Here is a 21629-nt window from a genome sequence, read left to right on the forward strand (position 1 = left end):
CTGAATAATGAATTTTTACGAATGTGAGAGATCGGCTCGGCACGAAAATATGATCAGTTTTTGCTCATCATTTAGTTGCTGGTTGCCAAATGATTACGTGACATAAGGTAAGAAAAATCCTTGGCATTAACCCTGTGCAAGTACGGCTGCTTAATTTCGATAATTTTCGTTACAGATAAAGCTTTAAAGCTCCCATTTCTTATCTCATGCATATCTCAAACTACTCAACCAATGAGGTCGGTGAAGTTATGATTTGGAGTAGTATTTTAACTGTATCAGTTTTTTTCTTCATGTTTTCGCTTTCAGCTCATCATTTAGTTGCAAAATTGTTGTGACACGAGGCACAATAACAACTGCCCGTAGTCGAAGATATTTTTTATTCAGGCATCTGACTTTATGATGATGGAAGAAAGAAAATACCTCAGGTAAGGCTAAATAAGTATGTCATTTACAAAATTAATCGTAAAATATTTTTCTTTCAATTTTTAATATTCATTTCGATGAGGAATGTCGGCTTGATGTTTTTCGCTCAGAAAAGTTGGGTTTGAAGGAAAACGATTCAAAGTTTTAATCTGCCCAAGGGCTTAAAATGATCGAAATTGATTTTAACTTAACGGAAAAATATCAACTGAATCAGCAACAACTCTCTTTGGGTAGCAAAAAAGTAATATTTTTTATCTACTTAACCTAATTTGAGGCAATTGTTTTCTCAAAAGTTTTTAGGCTGTAACTAAGGTCCACGTGGGTGGTTACGGATTACATATTTGTATGCTTAAGAATAAAGCCACAAAAGAGATTTTTCAAAAGTACGCACATGCACCCAAAATATTATCAGCTAAATTAAAATGTCAAATTTTGTTTGTTTATAGATGAATCCTTTTTGTGTTGATCGATTTCTTATCATCGCCATTACCGAGTTTTAAAGCAAAATCACAAATAAATAGTAGATATGAATCACGAAGACGTCAGTGCTTCCATGATTAAACGCGTGAAATTAGAAGCCTCTGAGGAACATCCTTCCTTACAGTATCGAATTCAGATTGTCGATGAATCCTTACTTGACGAAGCGATGACCTTTATGGTAAAATATTTCTCAAATAATAATTTGGGAAACTCATTGGGTAAGTAAACGCTACTCTTACAGCTTTTCCCCCAATTTTTCAGGTTACAATTGGAGCGCGTTCAGCAGAAAGGAGCCAAGCTACGTCAGCTTTTGTCAAATTAGGCAATTTAATTTTTTACATGAAAACAGTTGTGCGGATTTTTGTACAAATTTCAGTGAATTTTCTGCATAATGCGAAGCAAATTCCTTTAAAGTTTCAAAGAAATCCGCACAAACGTTTTTGTAAACAAAATTAAATCACCCGGTTAAAGGCAATAGCTGATGTGACTTGGTTCCTCTCTGCTAATCGCGGTCCAATTGGTAGTGGAAAATGAAAACTTCATTTTTCAGTAAGAACCTTTTGATTCATTAAAAGAAGAAAAAGCAAAAAACAAAAAAAGGAACGGTTTAGTTAGTTACAAATTGAAGCTTTTTTTTTTGAGGGGGGGCATTCAGTTCAATGAAATTTACGATTATTCCTCTCTTTGTTTTAAAATATTGAGACGCATGCCAATATAATGTTCTATATTGTGAAATTTCCATCAATTATAACTGTAGTATACCCGCCATTATATTACACCAGAATGTGCTGCTATAAACTTTTACTGTTTGATTTCTCCCCTGGTAAAAATTAGCAGTAGAATCTGTGTTCTAAGATACCATAGACCTACAGCCGGCTGTAAGATTTCCAATAGCTTCTATAGCCGGCTACACAATTTCTTATAGCCTTTTATAGCCGATGGCGATTAAGCAACAGCCAGGCAATAAAGTGTATGCTAAACGTTACTAATTACGGATGCTAGGACTTCGTGAGTTTTTGGACTACTGCTCTTTTTTTGGGCCGTAGTATCTTGATTTATTTTGCGAGGGAAGCTTTTGGTGGATGCCTCCCATTCCTAATATATTAGAGCGCCTTCAGTTTCGTATGATACTGTGCAATACCTCTGGTGTGAAATAGTTGCTTCAAGCGCCGTGGCACGCTGCGGCGCGGCAGGTGGGCAGCGAGCGCGAGACGCGCATTGGCGCCTGCAAACCTAACAGGGATACTTCACGCGTTGCGCAATGCGTGAAGTATCCCTATTAGATTTGTAGGCACCAGTGCGTCGCCGCTCCGCTTTGTGATAGGCTCTAATATTTAATCTGGCGGAGTCACGTTATTCAACTCATGATTTTGAAATTTCTGCACATCCTGTATGGATTATTCTCATTTTAATTGATGAAAAAAAATATGTATTAAAGGAAAATATAATGTGTGTTTTGTAAATATTAAGGTGGTTCCGTATCAAACTTAATGATTTCCAAAGCACACGAATTTCTACACAATTTCTTATAGCCTTTTATTTCCGATGGCGAAAAAGCAACAGCCAGGCGATAAAGTGTAAAGCCCGGCGATAGGAACTTTAGCCCGGCTGCATAATTTTTTATCGCTTCGAATAGCCCGGCCGTATGATTTTCTCCGCATTCTACAGCCAGCTACGTGATTTTCTGTAGCCTCCTTTAGCCGGCTATAAGAAATCCTATGGTATTTTGAAACGCAGCTCTTATCGCCAATTTTTACCAGGGTCATTGTAAAAAACGTACCATTAATTGGACGAAGTTAAAAATAAAAAAAATCAAGCCTCATCAAGATCGAACCGAGAAAAAGAGGTTTTATTCCCGCTAGTGTTGGAGATAAAGTTCAACGCATATTTTAAAATGAATATATTTTGTCCTCGACTCAAACTTTTCGACAGGAGGAAACGTGCGGTTCAACGCCGCGCTGCACCTCTATCTCATTCTTGTCCAAAATGTGGCGTGCCTTCTCATTGTTTAATCCAGTCGAATTCACCTTCAGTTGCAGATCTCAAAGACAAAAAATTAGAAAACTTCGAAGGAACTATTTGGAAGGAAATCCTATCAGAAGGAATTTCATTGGCCGCGATTTTGGAAGATGACCAAGGAAATAGGGGCCGCATTATTTGTTGTTATGCATTAGGGATCGTAAAAGAAGGGGATAAATTTGACCTGAACTCAGTGAGTATGAATGCTTAAATCAGCAGCAAGATAGTATAGTTTCCTTTGTCCCCGCTGAATTTTGACGCCATAGGTGCGTAACCATGGTCGTAAATTTTGCCGACTTTTATCGAAAAACGCGTATTTTCGATTGCGACGTTGCAAATCTTCGCTCTTGTTCCATCTACAAATAACTGGAAATTTTCTGTGACACCTCTTCATTCCTTCAAGAATATTTCCAGAAAATCCCACTAAGATATCTCGTGAATGTACATAGAGATTTTTAAACATCGCAATGGATAGGCATATTTGGATTGCATTTTGCAAAAGGGAACTATGAGCATTCCGATGTCGCTAAGATTGTGCAACTGTTTTTACCTTGCAAATGTGAACTGATCATCTTAACAAGTTTTACTCCTTACTGCCCACAAATTACACATTTGAGACGAAAATACCCTTATAAATTTAAGTTTTCACATAATTTTGGTAATTTTATTGCTGAGAATGCGAAAGGCACAATCCAAGCAACATTGGAATACTTTTGGTTCCTTTTTGCAAAATGCATTCCATTTGTAACACAACTGATAGAATGGGACCTAGCAAGAACGTAATCGCTTACTTAAATCTTGTGTATCCCTATCCCTATGGGACGTGATATTGCAAAAAAAAAAAAAAAAAAAAAAAAAAAAAAACCTTATGGTAATTCTAGGAAATAAATATAATAATGAATTAAATATTTATACAGCAGAGATTGAGAGATTTTATAGCGACTTGACAAATATCGCACTTCTGAGTTTGCTTCCATTGTGTCCTATTTCCTTAAGGACGGTGTAAGATTTTGCACATCTACCTACTTCATTTACAGATGAAAGTATAAAATTATGCAAGTTCAACAGCCCCTTCAAACACAAAATTTTTGAGACAGACAAGTGCGATTTTGTTAGTAGCGCCTAAATACCACTATTCGTGCTTCGTAAATGTGCGTATTGCATAAGTGAAAAAATGCAGGCGCTCCAATTTCTCTCTCGCTTGAATTTGATGCACATATAGATGGCTACAGTGTGAAAACTTGTATCTCAATTGCAACGTTTATAGATCTTTCAATTATGATTTTTCTTATTAATCAAAATATTTCCTTAAAATTCCAGCCAGAACGTGATATACCCAAAGGTTTCAGATGCATTATCCAAACTTTAGAAGACGTGATGTCGAAAGCTGACGTTTTCAAGGCGTTCGATTGTGACGAGTATATCGATGGGTGCGGCTTGGCAACGGCCACAGACTTCCAACGCCGTGGTATTGCCGGTGAGGTGATGCGAGCTTGCCCTGAGGTTTGCAAGCTCACCGGCACCCCCGTATGTGCAGCTGTTTTTACCGCTGAGGCCTCCCAAAAGCTTGCTTTTAAATATGGCTACAAGACACTCGCCGAACTGGATCTCACCACTTATCGCATCGATGACAGAATCATCTATCCTAATCCTGAGTGTCCGGTCATCAAATTCATGGCCATTCGATACTTCTAGAACCACACTGAAAAAAAATTCTCGGCGTTTTTACCAAGGTCCGTTGGTACCTTTACCATCTCACTTTTTTTACCAATTATTGGTAATTTTACCAAGACAGACTGGTAAGCTTACCTAAAAACCGGTATTTTTACTGTTTTTCTCAGGTAAAGAATACCACTTTTGTTGGTAATCAATTCGCGGTAACTTTGCCATTTTATCCCGGTCATTTTACCACAGTCGATAAAAAATATTGGCATTTTTACCAAGTACCAGTAAAATTACTGAGAAAGTTCAATAATTTTACCGAGATTTCTTAGTAAAATTACCAATTCTAAGAATGGTAATTTTACCAAGAAAAAACTGGGATCAAATAGAACCCTGAATTCTTGGTAATTGTACCCTTTTCTTAGTAAGTACACCGATATTTTTTTTTCAGTGCATTTTAGTAGTGTCATACGATCAAACCATGCTATCAATAAATCGTCACCTTCCGGCAGAATTGTCACAAGCGGCAGGCGATATTTCGAAATATCCGCCGCCATTTTATTTTTTTAAAGAGAAATTGTTGGTTGAATCTGTTTGAAAATGTCACTGAATTTTATCATCATCACAAAAAATTCGGTGATTTTCAGACAGCCTCGTTGAACACTTTCTCTGTAAAGAAATAAAATGGTGGCGAAAATTTTGAAACGTCGCGTGGCACTGGTGATACTTTGACCGGAGGATGACGAAATCAAGATCAAATGCTGTGATTGGTCCAAGTCATCGAATAAGCCAATCGCAACACCTGACTTTGATAGTACGGTTTGATCCTGTGGCATTAGCTTTCCGGCCTCGGACTCTGCTTTATTTCATAGTGGGAAATCGTGCGCAAATGACGTCAGAGTCTACAGTGGTGAGAGGGGGGGGGGGGTCAAGGGACTTCTAACATGTACCTGACAAAGGGGATGCCATAAGTTGCGTCTTATTTCTGGAGACAATCAACACCAATGCACAACAACCCTAAGTCTGAAAAGGTTGGGAAAGTATGTGAGAAGGTCCGATCACATGAAATAGACATTATTACGGCTGCTTAAGTGAGATTTTTTATAAAATAACCATAAGTTCGTGTAATATGAAAGAATAAAGTATAAAGTTCAGTCGGACTTTGATGTTGCGGACAGAATATTATGGACGTTTGGTCCATACATATGATCAAACGTCCAATATACGTCAATACGATCAAACGTCAAACTTAGCCTTGTATACCCATTTGTTTTTGTATTTTAATGTGTTTTTATTGTTATATCAAACGTTTCTAATCAATGAAGAGCATTTATGTTCATGAGGGTTTTTCAAGTTCTTATGCATTCTTTCCGCCTTCTTGTAACAACAAAAAGGTGACAATTTCACAGAGAAGTGTTTGCACTTCAGAAAGTAGTTCTTGGACCTCTGGTCACCACTACGCGTAAAAGCACATCTCTTCACTCCTAACTCTCTCTTCTTCCGTTCATTTAAGAAATTTTCCGCATATATTCTCAGTCGTAATTTTTTTTCTGCTATCTGTCAGAGATGCGCGTTTTTGGCGCGCCAAAGGGGCATATCTGCCAATGGCAGATTGGCCTTATGGCCAGTCCAAGCCTGCATTGAGTATCTTTTTAAAAAAAACAAATCATGACAGCCAGTCTGCGGCGTTGCAAGTGGAGATACACGTTTTTGCAGTATCGCCGTCGACAAAACTCTTTATGTCCACACGGAAAAAATTAACTTGCTGATTTAACGATTAAATTACTAAAAAAAGTGACTGCAATATTTCAACGTAGATTTCACAACAAAATGATGCTACTTTAACCACCATTGAAGGCTAAGTTAACCACGTGGGTGGATAAAGTAGCATTTTTGTGTTGTGAAATCTACGTTGAAAATTGCAGTCAATTTTTTTAGGAATTTAATTTTTAAATCAGCAAGTTAATTTTTTCCGTGATGTATTTTTTCTGATTCGTCACGTACATGTAGAAATACACTTTTCTAATACCGCAAACTAGTTGTACTCTTTGGTATCTACGCCTATCCTCCTCCAAGTTGTTTAATTTTAAACTTGCATTGAATAATGAGATTTCAAAAGCACGAGGACTGTCGCCGACAGTCCTCGTGCTTACCGCAAATGGTGAAAATTTTTCTGCACTCCACGATTATATGGACCGTTGACTCAAAGCTAATTTTATTTTCCTGCATGAAACGATTGACTTAAATTTTTAGCTCATGAAAATTGCGATCAACCCGACCCACAGAAGGGTCCTGAGGGTGGTGGGAGACAGTCATCTTGAAATTTGGTCGCAACGTCAATGTTTACCGCGGCCTTTTCGCTAATGAGATTAAAAGACTCTAACAGGAACCAAATATACGGCTCCATGTCGCACTTGACTCAACTTTGCAACGATCCTCATCAGGAACCGAATTTTGTCGGTTCTTCAACAAGCGGAGGTACAATATCGATCGATGAGTCCATACTACACCACCGGCCAATCAAAAGCGCTAAGTCGGACTTAAGCAGAGCCGAGACTCGACTTAAGTATGTTTAAGTACAGTGGAAGGACCGGAAAAAGTTGGCCCTTGGCCTACCACTGGTATTCAAATTGTGTGCTTAAGACGCGTCACAAGGATTCCTACCACCGGTGCTCAAATTGCATACTTAGAACGAGTCTGCACTTAAAACCGTGCCGTACGTCCTAGTGCCTCTGATCGGCCGGTGGTGCAGTTTGAGCTCATCGACAGATGTTACATATCCGGGTAAAGCTAACGAAATGCGGGCCCTACAGAAACACTGAAATAGATAGGAATTAGCTGGCCACCATCTTTTGTATTCTTTTTATCTCTTTATATATATCCCACTGCTGCATAACTGCATGGTCGAAAAGTGCGAAAGTTAGGGAGTGACCGGTACGGTGAGCGGTGACGCTAGGCTAGTCATTCTACGAGACTAGCGCCTCATAGTAGGAGATATAAAAGTAGGGGGAATCCAGTTATTCAGCATCGAGATTCTTATTCCTATCTACTCATGCATTCATCTCATAGGCATATCAGACCCTGCAGTGCATGCAGTGCGTTGTGCCACTGACCAAGTTTGATAAGGTTGCGGTGTGAGTTTGGACTTTCCAGATAGATAAATAGATCAGGTAGGATGTAGACATAGACCAATAATTATTATCGTGATGTATAGTGTTTCGTCTCCACTCTTATTATTCTTCGCTGGCTGTTTGATGGTGGCAAAATTACAAAGCACCGGTAAGTTCCCTTTAAAAAATTAAAAATTCAATAAATCAAAGAGAGACAGTGCAAAAGTGTAAATTTTTTTAACGAGTTATAGAGTTCTGGAGCAGCGCTCGGCGCGGCGAGGTGAAGAGGATTGAAAAAGAGACTTGATGGAATAAGTGATAAATTACATATAATTTACGAAAAATTATCACTGTCACATGCTTTAAAAAGCCCTATACTGCTCCATTTTCCATACAATTTCCATTTTTTGCCGCTACGAACATCACACCGTCTGTTTCGTTCAATAAAATGTTCCCCACAAAAATAATAAAAAATAATTTTAAGTAAATAAAATTAATTTTATATTTTTCTTGATTGTATCTGTCATTATCTATACCTACACAATGAAAAATAATCATTTATCTTCCCATAAACATAGGCTTTTCATTAAACAAAGGAATGTCTTTTTTATTCTGAATTCCCTTCTTAAAAATGTCCATCACCGATCAAAGCTGGGCTCTTTCGATCTAACTTTATTTTTCTATTGTGTGCATGCAGAAAACGCCACTGAGTCACTGACCTCCTTGGACGTAGATTAAACTGTTAATTTTTTCTGTGAAATGGGATAGCCAAACACTGAGGAAAATTTCATGATACCAATGGTGTTAAACTTTTAATTTCCCATTGATCAAAAATGAGACTAACTTAGGCAGGCCTAATTTTCTTATTTTAAGGAGAAGCGGCAGCCAGCACAATGAATTACAAGGTTAATCAAATCAAAGAGAGACAGTGCAAAAGTGTAAATTTTTTTAACGAGTTATAGAGTTCTGGAGCAGCGCTCGGCGCGGCGAGGTGAAGAGGATTGAAAAAGAGACTTGATGGAATAAGTGATAAATTACATATAATTTACGAAAAATTATCACTGTCACATGCTTTAAAAAGCCCTATACTGCTCCATTTTCCATACAATTTCCATTTTTTGCCGCTACGAACATCACACCGTCTGTTTCGTTCAATAAAATGTTCCCCACAAAAATAATAAAAAATAATTTTAAGTAAATAAAATTAATTTTATATTTTTCTTGATTGTATCTGTCATTATCTATACCTACACAATGAAAAATAATCATTTATCTTCCCATAAACATAGGCTTTTCATTAAACAAAGGAATGTCTTTTTTATTCTGAATTCCCTTCTTAAAAATGTCCATCACCGATCAAAGCTGGGCTCTTTCGATCTAACTTTATTTTTCTATTGTGTGCATGCAGAAAACGCCACTGAGTCACTGACCTCCTTGGACGTAGATTAAACTGTTAATTTTTTCTGTGAAATGGGATAGCCAAACACTGAGGAAAATTTCATGATACCAATGGTGTTAAACTTTTAATTTCCCATTGATCAAAAATGAGACTAACTTAGGCAGGCCTAATTTTCTTATTTTAAGGAGAAGCGGCAGCCAGCACAATGAATTACAAGGTTAATCAAATCAAAGAGAGACAGTGCAAAAGTGTAAATTTTTTTAACGAGTTATAGAGTTCTGGAGCAGCGCTCGGCGCGGCGAGGTGAAGAGGATTGAAAAAGAGACTTGATGGAATAAGTGATAAATTACATATAATTTACGAAAAATTATCACTGTCACATGCTTTAAAAAGCCCTATACTGCTCCATTTTCCATACAATTTCCATTTTTTGCCGCTACGAACATCACACCGTCTGTTTCGTTCAATAAAATGTTCCCCACAAAAATAATAAAAAATAATTTTAAGTAAATAAAATTAATTTTATATTTTTCTTGATTGTATCTGTCATTATCGATACCTACACAATGAAAAATAATCATTTATCTTCCCATAAACATAGGCTTTTCATTAAACAAAGGAATGTCTTTTTTATTCTGAATTCCCTTCTTAAAAATGTCCATCACCGATCAAAGCTGGGCTCTTTCGATCTAACTTTATTTTTCTATTGTGTGCATGCAGAAAACGCCACTGAGTCACTGACCTCCTTGGACGTAGATTAAACTGTTAATTTTTTCTGTGAAATGGGATAGCCAAACACTGAGGAAAATTTCATGATACCAATGGTGTTAAACTTTTAATTTCCCATTGATCAAAAATGAGACTAACTTAGGCAGGCCTAATTTTCTTATTTTAAGGAGAAGCGGCAGCCAGCACAATGAATTACAAGGTTAACGAGACCGCAGTCATCAAACGGGTGAAGTTAGAAGCTTCTAAAGGACGCTCTGCCCTCCAGTATCGCATTCAGTTGATAGATGAACCTTTATTCAAAGAGGCATTGGCGTTCATGAATGAGCATTTTGTACTGAATAATAATTTGATGAAATCTCTAGGTAAGGATTCACTATTTTCATACGTATATGTAAACAAGCCTCTTTGTAGACTAAAACATTTTAAAAAAATGTCAAATTATGTATTAATTGAGGGGCTTGGAGGAAAAAGCGCGTAAGTGCAGTTTTTGCTATTTCGAGAAATACGCGTTTGAATTTTCGAAGTTATATGGATCCTTATGGCGGAAAGAAAGTTAAAATCAACTTTTTGATGTTTAAAAATTGAAAGTTGGGTGCGAATTTTTCACAAAGTATGCATTGCAAATAGTTTTACTTGAAATCGCAATAATATCTCAATTTTTTCAAAACATGCACTTATGCGCCTTGTCCTCCAAGTCCCTCATTTTCAGCAGATTAGTGCATCTACTTTTTCGAGGGCCGTCCCTTGATTATTCATTACGCACCTGAGTTCATAACTTCGAACGCATCAATTAGTATATTTCAACGTGAGAATTTTCATTTATAATTTCGAGTTATATTAACTTTTTTGTACGTCTGTGGAAGTAAATTTCTGGGTATTCTGAGCATCACACTAGCAAGTTCGGTGTTAAGAGGGCGGAAACGAACACTGATGGTGAAACTGCAGAAATGCATATCTCCGTTTGCGGCGTTGCAAACTACCCATCATACGTACCTAATTTTCTATATCACAAATTATAATAAATGTAATTTCTTGGAAACTTCCGTATTTTTTTTTATCTATATGAAGAATATTCTGTACAAAGTTTAGGCGATGATGTCGGTTTGGTCTCCCTCTAAAGATAAAATAGGAGCGGAGTTTCTGCAACTCACGGAAAAAAAAAGAATTGCTGATTCAACAATTCATTGCTAAAAACAGTGAGTTCAATGTCTCAACGCAGATTTTACGACAAAAAAAAGTGCTACTTTAACCACCCCCGTGGTTAAATTAGTTTACAACGTGGTTAAAGTAGCATTTTTTTGTTGTAAAATCTGCGTTGAAACATTGCACTCACTGTTTTTAGCAATGAATTGTTGAATCAGCAATTCTTTTTTTTCCGTATGATATACGCAATTTTGCAAATTCATCGTCGTCTAGTCCAGAAAAACTTTAATATTAGGAACAGAAAAGAAACTCCAAGAGGCATATAGTAACTTAATTCCTGAGTAATTTTGGCTGCTGAATCCAAAAATTACCTTCTTTTCTCTTCATCGTGCACAAATTCTTCGGAAAATTGATTTTTCTCTGGAAAGACTCGATGTTTAGGGGAAATTCCGATTTTTCCGGGCAAAATCGAGATGGACGGAGGTCATTCCCGGAACCAGCGCCAGAAGTCTAGTCAGTATAAGACGATAAATAGAAGGCAAATTCATTCATGTTAACTGGTGTAATTTTTTAATACAATTAGATGCGATCAATTCTGGTCTTCCAAATTTTTCAAAAAAATCAGGGTCAAATTATGGCAACTTAGATTCTGATCAGAAACAACTAAAATAATTTATTTTTACCAAGCATGTGGGAACATACGACATCACGGGCTGTGTTGCTGATTCGCTGTAAAATTATAAAATTGTCTTCGTTAGCTCCAGGTGTGGCGCCCACCGAGCCTATTGAAGACGATGATGAGGAACCAGGTCCATGGGAGATGGCCCTCTCTGAAGGTATCTCATTGGCCGCAATCTTAGAAGACGATCAAGGAACCACGGGTAGCATGATTGCTTGTTACATGTTGGGAATAGAGAGAAAAGGGGAAGTTTTTTTGTTGCCGGTAAGTTTATGAATGCAAATTAACATGCATAATGCCAATAATTCTTAGAGTAATTTACTGCTGCACTTTGCAGCTTTTTGTAAAAGAAACGAATGCATATTGGAGTGATAACCCCCTGGGGATAAATTCATTGTTAAAGATAAACCACTGTTGCGACAGTTTTTGTTCCTATCCTCGCATACAGGTACATTGATCCCAAAAAATGGGCCTCATTTGATCTGGAGTGTATGTCTCTCAATGAAAAGCCCCCTTGCGCGCTTTTTATACTCCATTTTAGAACTATTCGCTGCAATTTTTGGGACGGAGGTCATTTTCGAAGAATGTAAGTGAGACAAAAATTTAGGTTGACTTTGAGGAAGAGTTAGCTGAAAATATTTTCAGAAACTGAGGAAGACAAATTCCGATACATCGAAGAAACCTCTAATAACCAACGTTACGTCTTACTTTAGTTTATTTTCAGTAACTTCATTAGAGGAAAAAGTGACTTGATGCAAGCAGAAATAAGCTCGAATCTACCGCCAAGAGAATTTCCTCATGAATCAATAAAGAAAATGTATTGCATTTTGCAACGAGGAACCGCTATCTCTGGCATAAAAGCACATATCTGCATAGGGAAACCAATGACATGTATGTTGTTTCTAAAATGGGCCAGAAATAGTGGTTCCTTATTGTAAAATGTAAAGATGCTTACATAAAAAGAAAAGTCACTTACATCAAACAGAAACCCGCTTTCATTTAGCTACTTTCTTCTTGATTTAAAATAAAATCTTCTTGACTGCATACTCAAGAATGTTTCTGCTTAGATTGAGTCACTTTTTTCTCTAATGACATACAAAATTTATGCTAAACGTCATTAAATACTTACTGAGTTTTTGGACTACCGCTCTCTTTTTGTGCCGGAGTATCTTGATTTATTTTGCGAGGGAAACTCCGTACTCTTAAAGAATGCCTGTCATCCTTAACATGCTGGAGCGCCTTCAATTTCGTATGATACTGTGCAACACCTCTGTTGTGAAATAGTTGCTTAAGGCGCCGTGGCACACTGCGGCTCGGCGCGGCGGGAGGGCGGTCAACGCGCACCTTGCATTGGCGCCTACAAACCTAAGTGGATACTTCAAGCATTGCGCAATGCGTGAAGTATCCACTTAGGTTTGTAGGCCGTTCCGCTCTGTGTTCGGCTCTAATATTTAAACTCGCGGAGTCAGCATTTTTCAACTCGAGATTTTGAAATTTGTGCACACTCTGCGTGGATTATTCTCATTTAAATCGATGGAAAAAAATATGTAAAGGAAAATATAATGTACGTTTTGTAAATATTCAGGTGGTTCTGTGTCAAATGACTTACAAAGCATTTTAATATTTTCTTTTATATTTTGTGCTTTTACTAAAACCAACAATAATCAGATAAAGTGATTTTATGGTTCATGTAGGTTTATAATTCAAATTCTGAAGAGAAAATTTTTTTTAAAAAATCAGCTACTGTTCAACGGAAATATTGCGATATTTTGAATCAAGTTGCGATGTATATGTATGTACAATTTTTTGCCTATAAAATCGCTAAGATCATCAACATTTGAGCGATTATCCTCGATCTTATCGCTATTTTATTTCTATAAAATCGCGTCCGATTTAATCGAAAGTTCGTCTCAATGTATCACGATTTTTTGTTCCAATTTATTGCGATTCATCGCCTTCGATAAAATTGCGATGTCATCACAAATTCATGCGATGAATCTAATTTCTTATCCGATAGTATTGCAAAAAATCGACGGCGATTGAATCGCGACATATTCTCCGCTTAAATCGCAACTTATCTCGATCACTGCTACTCAGAGGCGGACCCAGCTATTTGGCAACACTGGATTCCCTCAATTTAAACCTATGTTAAATAATCGATTCTTCTAGGAGAACTTGACCCCTCAAGAATCGATATATTCCCATAGGTTCAACTGGAAGAAAACAATGTTGCCAGTTCGCTGGATCTGCTAATGCTGCTACTTGGGTTACATACAAACTTCACACTTAGACTTTTTTATTTTTCGGTCCCCAGGAGGGGCAAGATATACCTGAGTTTTTTAGATACATCGGGAAGACCCTGGAAGATGTGGAGGCGAAAGCAGACGTATACACGATATTCAACTGCACCTCTTACGTCGCTGGATACGGGTTGGCAACCGCACCGAAGTACCAACGGCGGGGGATCGGCGAGGAGATGCTCCGGGCGCGTGCCCAGGTTTGCAGGATCACCGACACCCCGGTCAGTGCCGCCGTCTTCACCGGTGAGGCCTCCCAGAAGCTTGCCAAGAAATGCGGCTACCAGACGCTCGCCGAGCTGGATCTCACCACGTACCGCATCGACGGCAAACTCATCTACCCGAACCCGGAATGGCCCGTCATCAAGTGGATGGCCATTCGCTACTTCTGATGACTCGCTTCTCATATTGTAGGGGACGTCCATAAATTACGTCACCCATTTTTTTCAATTTTTCGACCCCCCTCCCCCTTCCCTGGTAAAAATGGTCACCTAAAAATATAGGTGACATCACCTCACCTAACTTAGGTGAGGTGATTTTTGGAACAGGTGATTAAAAATTATAGGTGATGTCACCCAAAACTACATGTAGGTGATGTCACCTAGCATTTTGGGGCCGTGAAAAAAAGCCCCCCCCCCCCCCCAAAAAAAAAAAAATGGGTTATGTACAGGGATTATTTCAAAAACTGTGAAGAATGGCACCCACGTGACACTGTTAGGCACTTGCGTTGGAATTTCGATTTGGAATTTGTTGCCTGCTCCGGGGATTGAACCTGGGACCACCTGTCACCTACCTTCCAGGTGATATCACCAAGCTTCTACGTGATGTCACCTATTTTTTAGGTGCTCATTTTTACCAGGGTTCCCTTCCCTTCCCCCTCCCCTCCCCTCCCCTCCCCTTCCCCATCCCTTCCATTCCCCTCCCCCTCCCCTCCGATCTCTATTCATGTGATCGCCGGAAAGCTGGACCGCGTTAAAGAGAAGGGAACCAAGCCACATCAGCTATTACCAAATTTAATCGGGCAATTTAATTTTTTACATAAAAACGGTTGTGGGGATTTTCGTGCAAACAGTGAAAATTCTCCATGGTACGAAGCATATTCCTTAAACATTTCAAAGGAATCCGGACAAACTTTCTCTCGTAAAAAATTTAATTGGCCCGTTAAATTTGGCAATAGCTGATGTGGCTTGGTTCCTTCCTGTTAAACTCGGTCCAGTTAACGTTCCTCTTAACGCTGGTACGCATAATGCGAAAAGTTATCTGCGGAAACTGGTCCGTCCGTGTTTTTCTCACCGGTACGTAAGGAAATGGGTAGTTTTAGTTTAGTATAGCCGAGAAGAAAGCTCTTCAAAGCGTCAACTAGTATACTGCTGGACACAAGTACTCCTCAATTGAACCGATTATATTCCGAATCACGAGTAGTAATGGTCGCCACTGGGAACCATCAAACTGTTTGACAGGTCCTATTGTTCTGTTTGACAGGTCATTATTATTAGGTTTCTATTGTGTAATAATAATAATAATAGTTATAATAATAGGTTTGACAGGTGAATTGATGAGGCCAGGTGTAGGATGGTAAGGAATCGAATCTCAATGTAAATAAAAAGAGTTTTATCTAAAAAATCAATCAATTAATCCATGTTTTCTATAGGGATGTGCCTTCTTTTTTGTCAAAGGATTTAATGTCACTCAGCATTTTTATGAGAGAAGGGAAACGCATTTGATTCCCACGAGAAAACGATAGGTACAACAATAAGATCTATTATTTTTTGTAAAATGAGAATATTGGAAAGATGTATTATTTTTTGGACCTTAAAGTGAAAGATGACCCAAGGAGGATTTATACAGGTGTGTACTTTTAAAATAAGGTGACACGAGGAGAGGCAGGTGTTTCCGAACGGGAATAATTCTGCTCCCATTTTGCAGTGAAGAGAAAGAGAGAGAGCCCTCGCCTCCTTTTGTGTGTAGTAACCACGGTATTGGATAAGATGGGCAGATATTTCGTGCCCATTTAATTTTGAATAGAGGCGAGTTTTACGCTCCGAATCTGGACAAATCAGGGACAGGGCTATGCATCTATTGGCCTGCGTGAAAGAATAATGGACCAACAGGCGACCCGCGAGGGAGTATCTCAAAGGTTGAGCCTCGCAAAACGCGCGCCCCCTGTCAATCACTAGCCAGCCTCCTTCGGGTGAGCATCCCAAATCCGAAAAGAGGATAGCTTCCTTTTTTTTTACTATTGATGCACCGAGACCCTGGCTTTTGAAAAGTGCATTCGATTTATTCATCATGCAGGTGTTCGTCTCACGGTGAAACTTATTGAACACTCAAACTATTCAATCCGCAACAGTAGGTGGATTATGAGGACAGATCAATACAGAGATGTATTGATATTTTTAAAAAATAACAATAAGAGATTCTGGAACTTTCTCGACATTTGATCCATCAAAAGGAAGAAAGGGATCTGATCAAACTCGGTATTTTTTTGTAATTTTGGAAACGCTGATGGATTTCTGGAACCTTCCCCTCTATTTTTGGTAAGATATAAATACAACGAGGGGTAGCGGAAGGAGAATCAGTTGTTCTGAGATCGAGCGTTCAGCGCGTTTGGCGTTTTGGTGCAGCGATTTTTTCTGTGCTTTCTCGAGCGTACGGTGCACGGCTTGTTTTAAACTCGGTACAAGAGTGTAAGTGGTTGTGCTTGTGCTCAAGAGGAAAAAAGTGGCTAAGACTGTTTGACGACATATTTTTCGTCGCGAAAACAAGTGTACAAATAAACAGTGACATTCAAATTTGTCTCTTACTGATTATTGGGCTCAGCGGAACTTTTTTGAAAGTAAGTATATATATTTTTTTAAAATAATTTTTGGCTGACCACGAAAAAAAAATCGTACTTTAGTCCGCAAAATACGATATCTTTGCAAAAAGAAAAAAATAAAAATAAACTGTAGTTAATACGAGTTGAAAACTCTAGTTCGAAAATATTGGTTTCGAGAGAAAATAATTTAGCATGCAAACTTTGTCATGGTTCAAGGCCAGATTCTGTAAGTTTTACGTCTACTGTCCGCGGAAAAAACTAAGTGAACTGTTTGAAACTGATTTCTCAAGGGTGATAAAGTGAGTTTTCACCATCGAAATCTGAAAATGTTATTTTTCTGCCAAGCCTAGACAAAATATTTTCTACTGAAAGTTTGGACGAGGACCTTTTTTTTTCGTGGATGGTCATATTTTGAATTTTTAGGAATTTTTCTGAAAGAAAAAAGCGTTTTGCGATGAAATAAAAAAATTAAAAAGTAGACTAAAAGAAGGAAACATACGATCGATTCGGAAAATCACCAAATAATTATTCCGAAACTCTGCGAGATATGAATAAAAAAAGTAGAATCAACGGTTCGTTTTGTGAAAATTATCGATATGTCTGTTTGCACTGAAAAAATTATGCAACTTTTTTTCCTTTTTTCTAAAAAATTACGAAACGGAGACTTTCTTAATTTACATTCCATTTTTTCTGGTGGAGAGAGCAAAACATTTCGTTGATTTTACAAGGCGAATCGTTGCTTCCATTTTTTCCCCCCATATGTGACGACCGTATTTTATAGGTACGTTTTTTTTCTTTCCTGTTTTTTTTACAGATCATGTCTGACAACGTATCTCCTCCGTCTTCTCCCATTGTTATCAAAAAAAAACACCACGTGATAATATCGGATGAAAGTTCTTCCGATACCACCGATTTCCACCCTCCAACGAAAAAGTTAAAAAAGAACATGTACATCATCGATGAGGCAGAAGAGGAAGGTGTATCAGAATCTTCCGGCGACTCGTCGTTGGAGGATTCTGTGCACGAGAGCGACCTCGATTTTATAGATGACGAAACAGAGGCCAGCGACATACCCTCCCCCTCTCCTCCTAACTCACCAACATCCTATCGGGAAAAATATTCGGAGGAGTGCGATGGTGGATGGCACTTTTTCTACAACAAAGATCCGCAGCCATTCGAGAGGGGGATCGAGATGTTCCCCTGTACATCGTACTGTCCCGTGTACAAGGCCTCTATTCCGCGCTCCCCTGAAAGTGTCTCGGTCATTGAAATTTCGGACTCTCCTGAAAGTTTTTCAGTAGATGATCGGAACTCATCAGGAAGCGCTTCGCCCCTAGTGGTATTTCCGGACAGTCCCGGTCCCAGTTCTCCCAGCCCTCAGGCTGTAGAATTGTACTCAAAGAATTCATTCGATCATGACGAGTGTAATGGTTTCGTCCATCAATTTTTTAGAGATGACGAAATGTTTTTAGAGAAAGAGTGTGCGTTCGATTGTTTAAAATTTAAAACCCGATACCAGAACATATACTTGGGCTGGGAGAAATGCAATGGGTTGAACCATCTAACTTGCAATCCTCGTCCCGGGCCCTACGACAGGACACAACAGTTAAGACGATGTAGGAGGGACTGTCCGGTTTATCTCGGGGCAATGTGTGAGAAATCGGATCATGAAGAAATGTGCGATGGCTCTAGCCATCGCACAATTTGTAAAAATTTAGGACCTTGTAATTTAGCAAACAAATTGTGGGAGGAAGTGAGAAAATGCAACCAATCATGTACAGTGTACAATTTATCTCGAGAAGAGGAAATTTTTGAAAATTTTGATCTAGAGTAAATAAAAATAATTTTAAAATAAGTTTGTAAGTATTATTCGTTTCTATTTTTCAGACATACGACACAATTATACGATTCTAATACGTTAAATTTCCGCTTCCTCCCGCAATTTTTTTGTAAATAAAAAATGAGTCAAACCCCCGAAAATGGCCTTGGAGAGGCGGAGGTGGATAGAATTTTAGAGGAATTTCTCCGGACAACAGAGGAGAGTATCCGGATCCTCCAAAATTGGTCCCACACCGAAGAAATTGATTTGCTGGAGCAACGCTTGGCTGGGGTGCATTCCGACTGGGAAGAGTTACACCAGTTTCTGGATGAAACGCAAATAGAAGAAATCATCGAAAACTATGCGAACAATCGCCTCCGCTCGCAAAATGTAAGTATTCTTTTTCGATGTCTGAGACTCGTAAGTTCTACTCAGATAAAGTTTTTACGGGAGAAAAAAAATTCAATTATATCGACATGATTATAGAATCACCTATCTTATAAAAGCTAAAATACACAGCGTAGGTATTTTACCCGCAGAGTTATGAAGCAAGAAAAAAATGAAGTTTTTTCTCGCTGCAGATATACTCCTATTGAAAAAAAATTAAGTTGAGAATCGAGAGATTCAAAGAACCAATATGATCTTCCTTTTTAAACTCGTATTTTGTACTCCATTTTTTGGCAACCACTTTTTTTAGCGAAAAAAAGAAGAGAAAGAAAAACTGGTTGAAATAAAGGTAAAAAACTATGAACAAAAAGTACGCTTGTTATATTGAAATATCAGTACTTTTAAGCAGAATATGCTCATGATCACACCGTAATAATTATTTCATATTGCATTTTCCTCTCCCATTTTTTTTTTCAACACAAGGAAGGGGCGGGGGGTAGGGGGTCAGAATATTCTTCTCTCAGCAATAGGGTAACCGAGCGTTTACCGCTGATCTTTTCAGGCAGATGGGTCAACCCTGGCTCTTACGAGTGAAGAGTCGCCACCCGACGTGCATTGCGAGACGGGCGATGCAACCAGCATGACACCAGCTAATGCGTTCCCGGGCTCACCCGTCAACGAGCAACACGAATTCCCCTCTCCAGGGCCCTCCGGACTTCAACAAGGGTTAGGCCGTAACCAGTCCCGACAGTCAATTAATAAAGGTGACCACCGAAATTTCAAAATTGTTAAGGAAAATTCTGTAGATTATAAAAACTTGAAAGCTGCGCAAAAAGACACCTATTTAGTTTTGAACAAACCTCCAAACGACCCTGCTCATCAGAAACAATGGATCATCGATACTTTCAACGAGATTTTACTATATTTTCTCAATTCAACAGAAACAAATCCGGGTGATCGGGTTCAGTTAGACATTACATCACAGAGTAATCCTGAGCAACCCCTTTTTATCACGCCGAGACGGGGGGATCAATTATCAGTGGAAACCATTTTTAGTAGATTGGAGAAAGTTCTAAATTCCAACAAAAAGTTTCTTCTGGCGGGTCCTTTGAAGGTTAAGTTTTCTGTAGTTAGATTTCCTGTAGGTTTCGGAAATTTTAACAAAAGCATCAGGTGGACTTGGTCTTTTGATGATTACTGTCGTAAAACGAAAGGAATCATTTCTATTTCAAACAAAGACACGTTATGTCTAGCACGAGCTATTGTAGTGGCTATAGGATTCGTGAACCGAGAAAATAGCCCTGAGAGTCACAAATTATTTAAGAAAATATCACGGAAAGACAGGGCAGATCATCAAAGGACCAAGGCCATCGAGCTTTGTAGAACTTTAGGTATCAATCTAGACAACGGCGCTACTCTAGAACACGTTCACGCTTTCCAGGATGGTCTCCCTGATTACACGATAACTGTTTTTGGGGACCGTAGTGGGAGAAAAGTCATTTTTGAAGGACCTCCTTCCACAGATAATCATCCCCGGAAACACATTGATTTGCTCTTTGAAAATGAGCATTACGTACCTATTACGAGCTTAACATCCGCATTTCAAAGCAGTTATTATTGTCGTAAATGTAGACTACCTTACTCAAGTCCATTGGGGCATTATTGTCCGCAGGGATGTTCTGCGTGCAAGAGTGTGGAAAGCTGTGATAAAAATCAACGGAGAATATTTTGCAACTATTGCAACAGAACATTTCTAGGACAGCAATGTTTCTACCGTCATTTTGAGCCCTACACGATTGACGGGAAGTCTATATGCGACTCAATAATAAAATGCAAACAGTGTTGTAAAGTTTACCTGGCAAAAAAAAGAGAAAAAAATAAGCATTTCTGCGAAGAAATGCGGTGTTTAGTTTGTAATAAGTACGTACAAAGAGGGCATCGGTGTTTTATTCAGCCAATAAAAAATAATAGTGAGGAGAGGACAGGATTCATGTTTGTATTTTTTGACCTGGAAGCCACACAATCCAAACCGGGGGATAAACCGGGAGAGTTCCTCCATGAGCCAAACTTGTTGGTCGCAAGAACTTATTGCGTCAGATGTCTAGGGGACGTTGATTTAATAGGTTCTTGCGCCGAGTGTGGCGAGCGTGAACGTGTTTTTAGAGGTTTCACGTGCGTCGAGGATTTTTTAACCTTTCTCCAGAGGCCTCGAAAAGGTATCAAACAGATTGTCTGCCTGAGTCACTACGGCTCAGGATATGACAATGTTTTCATTTTGAAAAAAATGATTTCGGAGAAACATTGGAACCCTAAAATAATTTCTAATGGGTGTAAGTTAATTAGTATCAAATACGGAATAATTCACTTTAAAGACAGCATTAATTGGCTTTGCAGTCCCCTATCGAAATTGCCAAAAATGTTGAGTTTGGAGGGGGATCTTGCCAAGGGGTATTTCCCCCATTTATTTAATATCCCTGAGAACGAAAATTATGTAGGACCCATCCCCGGAATTGAATTTTATTGTCCCGACGATATGGCTCCGGAAACTCGGGAGGAGTTTCTTAGCTGGCATGAAGAGAAAGTCAGGCAGAACTATGTTTTCAATTTTCAAGAAGAGATTTTATTTTATTGTAAGTTGGATGTCGAGATTCTTGCGAAGGCTTG

At 38.6% G+C, this 21629-nt stretch overlaps 2 protein-coding genes across 3 annotated transcripts; both read left to right on the forward strand.

The window, feature by feature from the left end:
- Positions 1-22: 22 nt before the first annotated feature.
- LOC109036441 (uncharacterized) lies at positions 23-6561 on the forward strand. Its single transcript, XM_019050649.2, has 4 exons — positions 23-425; positions 870-1121; positions 2937-3115; positions 4243-6561. The coding sequence occupies exons 2-4, from the start codon at positions 950-952 to the stop codon at positions 4615-4617; spliced, it is 726 nt and encodes a 241-aa protein (XP_018906194.2). The 5' UTR covers positions 23-425; positions 870-949; the 3' UTR covers positions 4618-6561.
- A 1077-nt stretch (positions 6562-7638) lies between these two features.
- Positions 7639-14580, forward strand: LOC109036435 (uncharacterized). 2 transcript variants are annotated; one of them, XM_072301421.1, is made up of 4 exons: positions 7639-7863; positions 9993-10184; positions 11724-11908; positions 13959-14580. In XM_072301421.1, exons 1-4 carry the CDS (start codon positions 7791-7793, stop codon positions 14331-14333), a joined length of 825 nt encoding a protein of 274 aa, XP_072157522.1. In that variant the 5' UTR covers positions 7639-7790; the 3' UTR covers positions 14334-14580. The 2 variants fall into 2 exon arrangements, with proteins under 2 accessions (XP_072157522.1, XP_018906188.2); XM_019050643.2 differs by having other exon boundaries at positions 7640-7863; positions 9990-10184.
- Positions 14581-21629: the final 7049 nt, after the last annotated feature.

Source organism: Bemisia tabaci, chromosome 6 (genome assembly GCF_918797505.1).
Source record: "Bemisia tabaci chromosome 6, PGI_BMITA_v3".
Classification (NCBI taxonomy): Eukaryota; Metazoa; Arthropoda; class Insecta; order Hemiptera; family Aleyrodidae; genus Bemisia; species Bemisia tabaci.